The sequence below is a fragment of the Vanessa cardui genome, chromosome 12, assembly GCF_905220365.1.
Source record: "Vanessa cardui chromosome 12, ilVanCard2.1, whole genome shotgun sequence".
Classification (NCBI taxonomy): domain Eukaryota; kingdom Metazoa; phylum Arthropoda; class Insecta; order Lepidoptera; family Nymphalidae; genus Vanessa; species Vanessa cardui.
The window spans coordinates 7890736-7905777 of NC_061134.1; the positions used below are offsets into that span (position 1 = coordinate 7890736).

Here is a 15042-nt window from a genome sequence, read left to right on the forward strand (position 1 = left end):
TATAAAGCATTTAAGTAATTTTTGATGTTATATTTCATTCACATAAATAGCTACATTTATCTTATACTTATTTCTGTAACCTTACAGCTTTTTACAGATAAATAATATTTATTAAAAAAAAGGTTTTAATGTTTTTAAAAAAAAGTTCAATATAGCTATGTATTTTTATAGTAGACTAGCTGAGCCCGCGACTTTGTGCGCGTTTGAATTTAACAAAAAAAATATTGTTGTAGTCTAAGCTTCTTCTTATTATATCAGTTATCTGCCAGTGAAAGTCCCGTCAAAATCAGTCAAGCCGTTCCAGAGATAAGCCGCAACAAACAGACAGAGAGAGACAAAAATTGTAACAAATGTTATTTGGGTATATGTACCATGTTGATACATATGCATTGAGGAAAAAGAGACTATTTTAATATTACAAACAGACACTTCAATTTTATTATATGTATAGATCTGTTGACTAATCAAATCAGTATAGATTTTTTGCGTAATAAAATGGCACTTGAAATCTGGCGCCGGATGAACGTAACTGTTAAACGAAACAACAAAGTGAAAAAGATAAAACGAAATTTCGAATTCTAATGAATCTAAACTAACGAAATACAAAAGTATAGAGATAAAGAAGGAGATTAAACTCATTTTATGCGCTTTCAGTCTAAATCTTGTTACATTAACGACAGTCAATAGAATTGTTCTTGAAGATTCTAAACTTCTTTTAGAAGACAATTGTGAAAGAAAGAATGAATAAATTAATGAGAATAATTGTAATTTTTCGATATAGATTCAATTGAATACACAGTATAAAAAAAAGTTGCTTACCGCTGTCTGTCCCTATGTATGCTTAGATCTTTAAAATTATGCAACGTTTTTTTTTAAATAGATATATATATAGAGGAAGGTTTTTGTATATAATATATGAAGAATATAGTAAAGAAACACGGATTATTATTTTAGAAGTTTCTAACGTGATATAGTAATTTTTATTTTTGTTTAAAATTCTGTGATATAATTAGTATTAGTATTGCACCCGTGCGAAGCCGAGGCTAGTATTGAATATAATAGTTATCATAACATCATATACATTATAGTAGTCCGTTTATTATTAATGCAAACAAACACATTGTTTCTGTGTACCGGCTTGCAGGGTAAGTGACCCAGTGTACCACGGATAACATACACGAGGAAATAAATAGTAGAAAAATGACGCCATTGTCTACAGGCAGTGCTAACTTACGCTGTAAATAAAAACGAAGTAGCTCTCGTTTTGAAATAAAACTAGTTTTAACGGATTTAAATCGCGTATATTAATTATTTTTATTTTTATCATCCCGACGTTTCGAGCACTTTACAGCGTTCGTGGTGACGGATAGACTTAAATCCGTTTTAACTAGTTTTATTTCAATGTGTAATAATCGCGAAAATCTAAGACATCATTATAGCTCTCGTTTATTAATAAACTATATTTATTTGTATAATACTAGCTCGCGTTTTAGGGCGTTGGTTGTCATGTCTTAGGCAAAAAAGTAACCTATGTCCTTTCTCGGAGTTCAAATTCAGTACAGCGTTTTGGTCGTGGAAGAGAAACAGACAGGCAGAGTTACTTTCACATTTATAATAATAATATAGATTGTAAAAGTCAGTCATCAACATTTCACGAATTCAAGAACAATGAAAAGCAGACGAACTATGCGAGTGACACATAAGCACGGAAAATGCAATGGAATGAATATAAAACCGATTACTGCCGATTTACACAACCACTAGAAATAGCTCCCTATCGCGCCATTCGACGCTATTCGTCGCTATAGATTCACGAGTCAGAGAAAGCAAGTGCATGTAAATCGACGCGTCAAATTGACGAATATATTGGGTCATATGATATTACAAGTTACTACGTTTGTGCAAAGATCATATTCGCATGAGAAATAAATATTGATAATTTGGGATAGCGTACTCAATTCGGATGTGATCGGTTTTACGAATTTTGCCGATGCGACATCTAAGTTGTGTCGTACTATATTTATATATTTGTGACAACGAAAACGAAATAAACAAACATTGACAATTTAAATTTCGCGTACTGTCTTATGTGATAATGTCTGAGCTGGGATGGCCCAGTGGTTAGAACGCGTGCATCTTAACCGATGATTGCGGGTTCAAACCCAGGCAAGCACCACTATATAATTATATGTGCTTAATTTGTGTTTATAATTCATCTCGAGCTTATCGGTGAAGGAAAATATTGTAAGGAAACCTGCATGTGTCTAAATTCATCGAAATTCTGCCACATATGCATTCCACCAACCCGCATTGGAACAGCGTGGTGGTATATATTCCAAATCCTCTCCTTAATGGAAGAGGAGGCCTTATCCCAGCAGTGGGAAATATACAGGCTGTTACTTTACTTTACTTATACTTATGTGTTAATGGAAGCCTGAATAGTATATCTGAGTTAAAGCAAAACAGTGATTTTTCAGCCGGTCCATTTACACCAAAATATACGAAAAATCAATAAACAATTTATTATACAAACAATAAGAAAAATAATAGATAAAGTATGAATGACACCAATATCGGAATACTTCGATACTTTTTGTTAAAAGTAAATATTATTTGAAATTGTATTTATGAATTTCAATAAGGGCTTTGTTTTATGTACGGCTACAACTTCGTGTATTAATTTACTCTTCAATTAATTTAATTATACAGAACTTTTATGTTTTCCTTTTTATTTCATGAAAAATACAATTGTATTTTTCATCTACAATTGTATTGTTTCAAAGCTGTAATTTAAATTAGTATAAAAAAAAATATTGTCATGTCATGTGAAATATTATATAAAATTATTGGTAGAAATTGTTTCAGAAACAAAACAAAATATACAGTGAAATAAAAACGTATAGCGTCATTAGCAAAAATAGAAATATGTTAAACAGTAACGAATTACATACATACAAGAGACTCACATAGGAGAGAACAACGTTATAGAGCGTTTTACAGTCTTGGGTATAAGAACTCTTACGACTTGGTATAACTCTAAGACGCGCAAATTGTTGTCTCTCATAAACATTAAGAACTTAGTGACACTTAAGATCGTCGTTTGCATGTGTCGTCGTCGTCGTCGAAAACATACAAAACTAATTATAATCTACATCGACTCGGCCGGGAATCGAAACCGGCACCTCGGAGTGGCGTACCCATGAATACCGGTGTACACACTCGACCACGGAGGTCGTCTATAAAAGGAAATATAATTTATCTATTACACTAAGCGAAGAAATTCATTCCGATGTAAGCAATCCATTAAAAGACAAACACATCAGGCTATATTGTCTGCGACAAGGTGCGCCGTACTTACACAAGATCATTATTATGAAACATTGACATAGCATAGATTACCATAGAATTGCCCAAATCAAAAGCTTAATGATAGTTACTTATTTGCTTTGAATTTTAAAGTTAATCGTTTTATTTTACGATTAAATTCATCTAGGTATTAGTTAGCCCATTGATACGTAATATTAATATTTGATAAAAAGGTTCAGTGACCTTTTGTAATTACAGTCACAAGGGACACAACATCTAGATCAAATATGGTATTGTGTATATCTTACAGTGCCAAACATCTATGGATGATAATTCGTAGGAAATCAGTATGAAACAACAGAAACAATATTTCATGAACTGTTTATTATGTAAGAAACTGCGTTTTTATGGCACTCACAGATCTCCATATTTTCATTATTGTTTCGAAGCATTACAAAAAGATTTAAAATTTCATTTACAAACCATATATTTATATGGACAGATAACATCAATGTGCAATATTTTCCATATATAAACACTATTTATTAAATTAAAAATATATTTATAATAATATGCATGTGTTTTTTTTTTCGAATCGTATATTCTATATTTTAATCTCACAGTCAAACTAATTTAACAGCTTTGTGTGGCAACGTTTTCGAAATGTGATGAATACTTCGTAATAATAATACTTAAATAAAAAAAATCCTAATACCTTTGAGGCTTGTAAAGAAACAATTATATTCAAATCTTAACTTATTCCTCAGAAAATAATAATTGTAACGTCTCAATATTAGGAGTAGTAGTTACTATTAGCGACTTAGTGCCACAAAGATGTTTTACGTGACATAGCAATTTACAAGAAATGATCGCAACAACCTTGTATTGATACGACTCGAACAAGAATGGTCTTGCTAACTTTTACAAGCGTGTTAATGTTAAAAATACACAATCTATCTATTTTAAGCATATACATTAGTTCTACATACAAAATGTGGAAATCATTTTGAAATTATGTTTTGATAATATTTTATTACTGACGCGATGTTCGTTTCTCTTTGTGTCTATTTAAATATCTACCTGTTAATGTTCCGATATTAGGCTCTAATTTAAGAATAATTGAATATTAATCTACCAAGGTGCTCAAATGCGAGTTATTAGATGCACATATGGGATATTTTCATCCGTCACATACGAGATTCCTTACAATGTTTCAATTTGCCGCCGAGCACTAGATAAACTTCATACAACCTAGTTGAGCACATATTAATTTTCAGTGATGTTTTGTTTTGTTTTGTTTATTTATTATTTAATTGTAGTAGATAAACTATTTGAAAATATTTCAATCACTTAAAAAAAGATTTAAAATTATGACTATGAAGTATATGAATACAACAACTGTTTGAAAAGAAAATATATATATTACTAATTTAAAATTACAAAAGGGCTCAAGTTACTGCATTAAATTTGATACTTTTAACCTTATTAATGCTCTCAAAGATATTGGAAATACCAGAATCGAAAATGATATTATTATAGTAACAAAATTGTAAAAACAAGTTCTCCTTTTTTTACTAAATGCTAAGCTAAGCTACTTTGGATCAGACGATCTTTTACACTAATAATAACAGTAATGATTTATAATTAACTAGAGCAGTGATATATCTGTTCTGAATATAGGTTCTTGTGATATTATTGCAAAGCCCTTATAAATATCAAATGATAAATTCGTTCATGAAATTTTATATAATAATATAAAATTTCATTAAAAAGTTATATATAGATATTTAGGAATATATTGGTATTAAATTGATTACGAAAAAAGTTATCTCAATAATTAGGACAGTATTATTGTAATTATTTTTGATTTGATTTTTAACAATATTCAAATATAATTCAAATCCCTTACCCGTAAGTGACATAGCCATTAACACTGATATATGTACTTATATATTAGTTATAAAAACAAAAAATAATAAAAAATTAAAATAAGAACTATTTTGCAACAGACGTTTAATAAAACGTTATAACAGAATCGAATTATACTTAAATTATTTATAATGGAATAAATAATAAAATATTTAGAAGTTAATTGCGAAGTAAAGTGAATTTTCGCGTGTGCTACGACAGCGTAGAGCGCGTCCGACGACCAAACTTCGACTGAAAACCTGAAAAGGAAGAACAAATAAATTTCACGTTTCGGCGCTAAATGGTTAGAATTACAGAATATATTATACTAATGAAGTAATTACAATTTGAAGCACAAAGCTATAAACAACCAGTTTATTTGGTCTTATGTTTTTTAAGTATTACATGGAGTTTCATACAATCACATTGTTAGCGTCTATGTGTAAAGCAGTGATGAGCAATTAACGCAAACGACCCTTATGACCTCATAACATCGTTATGAGTTTGCTGGACAAGTTTTGTGTAAATATATTTTTTTTGGTATTTATGCCTGAAGACTTGATGGAAAGGCTTGATGACGCTCGGTACCATACACTTATCATATACTAGTAGTCGCCCGCAGCTTCTTTTGCATTTTAGGGATGTCACGTGTTAGGCAAAAAAAAATACTACTGGTCTACGTCCTTCCTTGGAATACAAGTTTGCCTCACACCAAATTTCATTAAATACTGTTCAGTAATTTGATAGTGAACGAACGATGGATAGACAGTTAATTTCACATTTATAATTGTACACGTAGTTAATGTAGCTTGCAGTTACTAGATGGCGTTAAGTTAAAATAAATAATTTTCTAAATCGCGATGTCAAGATCCGAAAACGATTATATATAATGTTATGAATTTTCTTGAATAAACATGATTATCAGTGGCACCTATTAGTTTTACTGTGAAGCATCCTTAGGGTCTAGTGTTCTAAGTTATTCATTGGTCCTTCGAGCCGGTTGTGTCTCATCAGACGTAACCAGGAGGAAAGTGCAAGTCTTCGACTACGGAGCATGGTGGATCGCCGTCACGGACGCAGGTGGGACGGCTGAACCTCTGCTGCTGCTGGCGACTGGCGAGTACCTTGGAGCAGTACTGTCAAAGAGACATCAACGTAGATGCCCAGGACTTACTGAGACCCAGTGAAGTCATCGCGCTACGGAAACCTGGCTACCGGGGGTGAGTGGCGGTCATCGGAGCCCCCTACTACTCCAAGCGGGAAGCAGGAAAGTTGGAGTTTACACCAACATATCGTGGATAGTGATGTAAATATATCAAGTGAATTACTACTAATTTAAAATAGTACAATTACATAGTTTGAAAAAGAAGATATGAACTTAGAATTATTTTAATAATTTAGTTAGTTTATAATTTGAAAAATTCCTATGCTTGATTTTTATTTGAACTATCATACTTAGAATTTTTTTATTTAATTTTTTTAAATTGTATTTTATTATTATTCTTAGTTTATAAAAATCGAGTCTCTAATAAACTATGTTCGCGTATATCTAAATCTAGGTTAAATTTTAAGAAAAGCTTAAAGACCGGTTAACAAAGGCTTATATTGAAGGAAAATTAGAGGCTATTGATCAATTATGGCTTGAGTTTTTATGTGGTAACAAAGATTTAATGAGAAATTACGAACCTAAATTATTAAATTACACAAACTATGTAACTTCTAACAAATACAATGAAACTGAGGAAATTTACCTGGAATATAAATGTGAATTAAAGTCTAAGTTGGTAGATATGACACAATGTGGAAGTGGAGCTCACAATGTAAGCACAAGAGCTGCTCAAGTAAAATTACCCAAAATTAATATACCTACTTTTTCAGGAGTTTACTCAGACTGGGCTTCATTTAAAGATCTATTCAAATCCTTTATTATTCAAAATGTATCCTTGAATAATACAAAAATTGCATTATTTGAAGGGGCATCTTACGGGTGAAGCGAAGCAACACTTGAGGCATATACCAATTCAAGAATCTAATTTTGAAAGGTGCTGGAAACTCTTAGAAGAAAGATATAATAATAAAAAATACATCTGCCACCACGTTTTAAAACGACTTATTAGTCAAAAGAATATATCATTCGAGTCTGCAAATGCATTGAAAGATCTTGTTAATACAACTAATGATTGTTTGGTTACTCTCACAAATCTAGGTATAGATGTAAATAGTTGGGATATTTTAATAATTCATATCCTTACATTGAAACTGGGTCCAGAGTCTCGACGTCAATGGGAATTTAGTGTATCATCGAATATTTCGTCAGACGAACTTCCCACTTATACCCAATTCAAAGAATTTTTAACGAAGAGATTTCGCGCTATCGAGTTTTTGGGCCCGGTTTCATAACCAGAAAATAAATTTCAAAATATTTATAAAGTTAAAACACTTCATATTGCAAAATCTATAACATCTCCGTTCTGTTCGAAAGGGCATAAATTAAGTAAATGTAATATGTTCCATAAAGAAACGGTTGAATCTCGTCGAAAGTTCGTTTATGACAATAATGTTTGCTTTAATTGTTTGGGAAGCAATCACTCTCTCTCACTCACCAAGGAGTGTCAAACACTTGTCAGGTCTAGTGTTTGCAAGCGGACTCATCATTCGCTGTTACATCCTACGGGTCCTAATTCATCTGAAGTAAACAAGACTGAGTGTGTTGTCAATTCTTCAGAAGGTGCCACAACCTCATCTGCGAATGCGTCTCCATCATCCTTGATGGTTTCTTGTGTTGCAGCCGGTAAGAAACAACAACAAGTGCTACTTGCCACGGCTGTCGTCAAGGCTATTTGTAAGAATGGTAATGAGTACAGCATTCGTGCGCTCCTAGACAGGGGTCGCAGGCTTCGTTTGTAACCGAATCTACGGTACAATATTTGGGTTTAAAAAAAACTGTTTACACCAGTCAGATAAGGGCTGGGAGGAAATAAGGCAATAGTCTCTAAGACTATGGTCACCATGGAAATAAAATCTCGGTACAAACCAGATTTTAAAATTTTAATTAAAGCACACGTGTTTATTTATTTATTTATTTAATATGGAACTCCAACACAGGTACATACGTAATACAAAAAATACAAGTTTAGACAATAAAATATTAAATGTACCTCTCCAATTATAGGAGAACACAACATGCACTTATAAAGTTTTCAACTTAAGAAATAAAAATAAAAGAAAAAGAAAACTAAAACTAATAATTACAAAACAATGAAATAAAATAATTTATCGAAAACTATTTAACAAATTTAAACTAAACAAAATGTAAACTAAACAAAATGAAAATAAGTTCAGAAACAAATTTACTTTGACTAACAATTTGCATAAAAGGCATAACATTTCTTTTCAACCGACATCAAAAAGGAGGAGGTTATCAATTCGTCTGTATTTTTTTTTTTATGTTTGTTACCTCATAACTTTTTACTGGGTGGACCGATTTTGATAATTTTTTTTTTGTTTGAAAGGTAGTACTTCCCGTGGGGTCCCATTTTAATTTTATTTTTTTCCGATGATGGTATCCGTATGAAAACGACATAAGTCTTAAATTTGCATTATGTCTGTTCGCGATAAATAGGTGAATAACTCAAAATTGGTTTGCACCATTTTGATGATGATTTTTATTATAAAGGATATACTTTAAGGGTAGTTTGGTGAAAGTTTCGTAAGGTTCTGAGCATAGGATCAATGACAAATTAAGGGAACGGGAGGGAACGGAACAATTCTGAGGACCACGTTAGCAATACTCGGTCGAATCTTTTATTTATGGGTTACTTGGATATTTGAATCACCTTCCGGAACGTGGTTATGTTAATGTAATTGTCATAATCGAATATTATAATCAACTAGCGATCCGCCCCGACTTCTCACGGGTGCAATACTAATACTAAATATACTAAAGAATTTGTTTATTTACGACATCACATTGCAAACTTCTAAAATTGTCAGTGTTTCTTTATTTACTATATTGTTCATGTATTATATACACAAACCTTCCCCTTGAATTACACTATATATTAAAAAAACCGCATCAAAATCCGTTGCGTAGTTTTAAAGATATAGGGACAGAGAAAGCGACTTTGTTTTATACTATGTATTGACGGAACTCCTAAACGGCTTACAGTTAGGGTGCGATTTGGGGCAGAATTTCTTACTGTCTTTAATCAAATTTTGTGTATATGATGTGATGTCATATGATGTACGACATAGCATACGAATAGCTCTTTTGCAAAGTTTTTTTACTGCGGTCGATTACAGCTCATTCGAGTGTGGTGACACCGGCTCCAAATATAACAATAACTATAACTACGTTATATAATCGTAAATCGACTTTTTAGTAGTCTAATAATTTTCATTTCATTTTACCTAGGAGGACTCTAAAAAATATGTTAAATATGCAATTATTTTTATTACTTTTTAGTACATTTTTATTTGTTTTAAAATAGTGTTTTGTTTGAAGTCGGTTTTTCTTTTTGTTAAAATTTTATTTATTGAAAGTGCTAAAAGTGTCTAAACCCATATCGATAGTTGGTATTGCGTTACATGAGCGTGTCATTCGGGCTAATGGTGAATTTTTCCCAAGATCGCTATAGCTTTTTACGTGTACCTTCATTCTGTAACACAAGTGTCTCGATAATCGTTTTTGCACCTTTTCAATACGATCATCATAAACCTTATACAACGGTGACCATACTTGACAACAATACTTAAGTTTACTTCTAACATAACAATTATAAAGTCGAATCATCGTGGATGTCCTCCTGAAGTCTTTAGATTGTTGTTGTGTTCTTAATGTTATAAACATAGTATGTTATAAGTATAGGGTAGTTGTCAACGTGGAGCCAGTCCGAATAAACGATTCATGCGAATAGACGTGTTTTATTTAACAGTGGCGAACGCGGAAAAAAAAAACATAGTATCATACTTAGGAATTAATTTTACAAAATGTCGGTCGGACATATGCGTGAGTTTATTGTAAAATCGGGGAACTGGTTAAGTTATGTGGAAAGACTAGAAATGTACTTTATGGTGAACAAAGTGGCGGATGATTTAAAAATACCGACGTTAATTTCGGTCATGGGAGAAGAAGCGTATGATTTATTAGCTGCCTTGGCAAGTCCTAAGAAACCATCAGCCTTGAAATTTGATCAGGCAGTGCAGTTGCTATCAGCACATCTGCAACCTAAACCGTCAGTTTTATCTGAAAGGTATAAGTTTCGTCAGCGGCGGCAGCTTCAAGACGAATCAATAGCAGCTTACGACACAGAACTTAAGAAGCTTTCAAGGTATTGTGAATTCAACGCAACCTTAGATGAGAACCTCCGAGACCAGCTGGTTTGTGGGCTCAGAAGTGAAGTAATTAGACAGCGATTATTCTCCGAAGAAAACATAGTTTACAACCGAGCGATAGCTTTAGCGCTGTCATTAGAAGCGGCTGAGCGCGATGCAAGCGCGGTTGAAGACGTAGCCCGGACCGAGGGAATTAATAAAATGAATTTGAGCGAGTGTCCGAAATGCGGCGATAACAGACACAAAGCTACGGAGTACAGATATAAGGATTAGGTCACCTTAGGAAGATGTGTCCTAAAAAACATGAATCTTATCGTGCGCAAATGTTTGATTCGGCGGAGACAGCTAGTAGTTATCGGTTTATGAAATCACGCGGCGGGTACGTAAACAACACAGGGCGTTCAAGGAGAGGAGCGGGGGTCGCGGTCGGCGACCATTCGGGCAGCACGGAGCGTCCAGTGCCGGGCAACAAAGAACCCCGGTACATTTGATGAGTGAGCAAGATGACGAATACGAAGACGGCGAACTGAAAGACTCGAGTGAACAAAACATGTATCAAATGTCATTATGTAATTATAAACCGGTGCGTATAACACTTAAAGTTCAAAATTGTTTGTTAGAAATGGAAGTTGATACCGGTTCCGCCTTATCTTGTATTAGTAAACAAATTTATTATGAAAACTTTAGCCATTTACCATTAATACCTTGTTTATTAAATATCAAATTTTATGATGGCTCCATTGTCCAACCTATAGGGTTTATAGAAACAATAGTGGAGTATACTACTATAACAAAACGATTAGATCTATATGTATTAGAGAAGGGAACGACTAATCTTTTGGGTCGTCAGTGGTTAGCGGAGTTGCAAATACCAATATGTATACCGGTAGGCTCAATTCCGAATCATCACTTAGGAGCTAACAAAGTTCACCACAATGTGATTGCTGAAATTGTTTCTAGGCATAAAACCCTTTTTGACGGCACATTGGGCAAGTACACGGGCGGTCAAGCCGAGCTGTGTATTCGCGAAGGTGCGCAACCGATTTTCTGCCGAGCGCGGCCGCTGCCGTACGCGCTGCGCGAGCGCGTCGACGCGGAGCTAGATGCGATGCTGCGCGCCGGCATCATTGAGCCGGTGGAGCATTCCGATTGGGCAACACCATTGGTCGTGGTGCGGAAACCGATAGGTTTGAGACTCTGTGCTGATTTTAAAGTAACCTTAAATAAAGTTCTGGAAGTTGATCGATATCCTGTTCCAAAAATGGAAGACTTGTTTAGCAATCTAAGTGGTAATATTTTTTTTACTAAACTAGATCTTTCACAAGCATACAATCAAATCGTGCTAGCGGAACAATCAAGAAAATACACCGTTATCAATACGCATAAGGGCTTATATAAATATAATCGCCTTGTCTATGGGCTTTCTTCCAGTCCAGGAATCTTTCAAAAAATTATGGTAGATTTATTTAAGGGTATTAAAGACGTTGTTGTATTTTACGATGATATTTTAATTAAAAATATAGATTTAACAAACCATTTGAGCACAATAGAACGTGTTTTTGATATTTTAAAACAAAATGGTCTGAAAATTAAAAAGAATAAATGTAGTTTTCTATCAAAACAAGTAAAATACTTGGGGTTTGTCATCGATACGAACGGTGTTCGAGTCGATCCGGATAAGGTGGAAGCAATAAATTCCATGCCCCATCCAAATAATATAACTGAATTAAAGTCATTCATAGGAATGGTTAACTTTTGTGGAAAATTCATTAAAAATTTGAGCTCACATTTGGCACCACTTTATAACCTCTTGAGAAAAGGTAAACATTGGAAATGGGGAATAAAAGAAAACACAGCCTTTATTAAAGTAAAAAAAATGTTAGGAAATTCAACAACTTTAGCACATTTTGATATGGAAAAGGAAACCGTGGTAACTGTCGATGCCAGTTCCAGGGGGCTCGGCGCTGTGCTGACTCAGCGCGCTGTCGGCGCGGGGAGTAACGCGCCCGAGCGGGTAGTAGCTTACGCGTCACGTTCTCTGACAGCTCATGAGATAAACTACAGTCAAATCCATATAGAAGCTTTGGCAATAGTCTATGCAATCGAAAAATTCCATAATTATCTATACGGTAGAAGGTTTATACTCCGGACCGACCACAAACCCTTGGTTAGTATTTTTGGACCCAACATAGGTATCCCAAGCGCGGCAGCGAGTAGGCTTCAACGCTGGGCAATTAAATTGTCAGCTTATGATTTTTGAATACGTAAGAACAGACAAAAATACAGCTGACGTATTATCACGTTTAATTAAATCTCAAAAAAATGACGTTATACACGTAGACCTACCTGAACAAACGTACTTACATTTTTCTTCCGAAGCGATGCTGCTGGATTATAATATTTTAAGAAAGGAAACGAACAGGGATCCTATTTTGGCTCGCGTCTTAAGTTTCATAGTAGATGGCTGGCCTCAAGAGGTAGACATAAAAGAATTAAAACCCTTCTTTGCTCGGAGGAAGGAATTATACTCCGAACTTGGTTGTATTATGTGGGGTCACCGGGTAGTTATAACAGCGGTGTGTAGAAATAAAGTAATTTCAGAGTTACATGATACACACATGGGGATGGTCAAAACGAAAGCCTTGGCCCGTAGTTATGTTTGGTGGCCAGGAGTCGACGAGGCCGTGGAGGCGGAGTGCCGCGCGTGCTCAGTGTGCGCGGCCACGGCTGATGCGCCTCCTGGGCAGGCCCCCCGCTCGTGGCCTTGGCCGTCGCGTCCTTGGTCTAGGCTCCATTTGGATTTCATGGGTCCTATAAGTGGGGTAACTTATTTAATAGTAGTCGATTCTTGTTCGAAATGGATAGAAGCCATCAGTATGAAAAGAACGACAGCCAGAGATGTTATTTCTGTACTACGAGACCTCTGGGCAAGGTTTGGTATACCTAGGCAAACAGTAAGTGATAACGGACCTCCTTTCACTAGTTCTGAGTTTCAGAATTTTTTAAAACATAACGGTATTGAACATATTTTCTCAGCCCCTTATCACCCGACCTCAAACGGAGCCGCTGAAAATGCGGTCAAAACATGCAAGAGAGTAATAAACAAAGCATTTAAACAAAATTTAGAAGTATCCGTAGCGTTGAACAGATTTCTTTTAGCATATAGAAATACCGAACATCCTACTACCGGAGATAGCCCAGCAAGAATCTTGCAGGGGCGTAATTTACGGATGCGACTAGATAACTTAAAACCGGATAGGGCCTCGCGAGTTGCAAAGCAACAGGCGCGCAGCGAGCGAGCTGCGGGAGGGGCGCAGCGCCAGCTCGAAGCTGGAGCGCTCGTCTGGTATCGTGAGTACAAGGGCGTAGATAAATGGGTAGCCGGTACGATCGTTGAGGCATTAGGGAATAGCGATTACCGAATAAGATCCATTTTTGGAACAGAAATACACAGGCACATCGATCAAATTAAAATAAGAGTTACTAAAAACCAACTTAACGATATTTCCAGTAAGGTTGTTTTAGATGCAGTACAATATAAAAATCAAGGTAACAAACTATCTCGGAAGTCTTTGACAGCCTCCGTGACCAATGGTGATAACTCAAATCAGACTAATAATGGCGTGTCCAATTTAGAACCGCCACTCTACAATAACGATCGCTCCAGTTTAAGCACCAATGATAACTCAACTACAGGACCGAAAGAGGTGAGCGATTCGTTGATCCCAGCCCCCGTGGATGAGTCAAATGTGTCGGAGGAAAGGGAAGGGCCTAGCCCTGGTAGTAGTCGGTCATCAGATCGTCGGGTTATGCGAGTCCGGAAACCACCAGTTCGATATGGTTTCGGCGAGAACGATTAGATGTTATCGAGCAAAAAAATTTTTTATTGTTTATATTTTTTGTTTAAGTAGTATTACAATAAGTAAAGTGTATTTTAAGTATTTTTGTATAAGGGTGGAGGTGTTGTGTTCTTAATGTTATAAACATAGTATGTTATAAGTATAGGGTAGTTGTCAACGTGGAGCCAGTCCGAATAAACGATTCATGCGAATAGACGTGTTTTATTTAACAATTGTCTTATAATAAAACCCAGCAATTTCAACGCAGAAGTGACAATGACATCAACGTGAGCATCGAAGCGGAGCTTACTGTCAAATATAACGCCTAAATCACGAACCGTTTTTGACTCCTTTAGATGTTTTTCGTAGATTGCATATGAACTATTTATTGGATTTCTTTTTCTTGTGAATCTAATGAAACTGGGATTTAAATACATTTTATTTTTCTGACACCAGATTACTAGATTATTTAGGTCCTCTTGAAGCCCCAAGACATCAGACTGTTGCTTAATAATCTTAGTGATTTTAAGATCGTCTGCAAACATGTATACACGTGAGTGCTTCATTACCGTTACGAGATCATTTATGAACAATATAAAAAATGTGGACCCAAATTTGAGCCTTGAGGGACTCCGGAGGTGGCAATGTAGGGATA

General features: G+C 34.9%; 2 protein-coding genes across 2 annotated transcripts in view; one reads left to right on the forward strand and one right to left on the reverse strand.

The window, feature by feature from the left end:
* LOC124534475 (protein singed wings 2) overlaps nt 1–5447 on the reverse strand; it is a 35938-nt gene extending 30491 nt beyond the window's left edge. Inside the window, exon 1 of the mRNA XM_047110371.1 lies at nt 5216–5447. Coding sequence (XP_046966327.1) covers nt 5216–5234 — 19 coding nt within the window. The 5' untranslated portion in view covers nt 5235–5447. The remainder of the gene's footprint in view (nt 1–5215) is intronic.
* Nucleotides 5448–10203: 4756 nt separating this feature from the next.
* Nucleotides 10204–10821, forward strand: LOC124534170. The gene has a single exon (XM_047109881.1). The coding sequence runs from the start codon at nt 10204–10206 to the stop codon at nt 10819–10821; it is 618 nt and encodes a 205-aa protein (XP_046965837.1).
* Nucleotides 10822–15042: the final 4221 nt, after the last annotated feature.

What these genes read in the sequence shown, in the direction of transcription:
- LOC124534170 (XM_047109881.1), top strand. Translation starts at nt 10,204, where the DNA reads ATGTCGGTCGGACATATGCGTGAGTTTATTGTAAAATCGGGGAACTGG.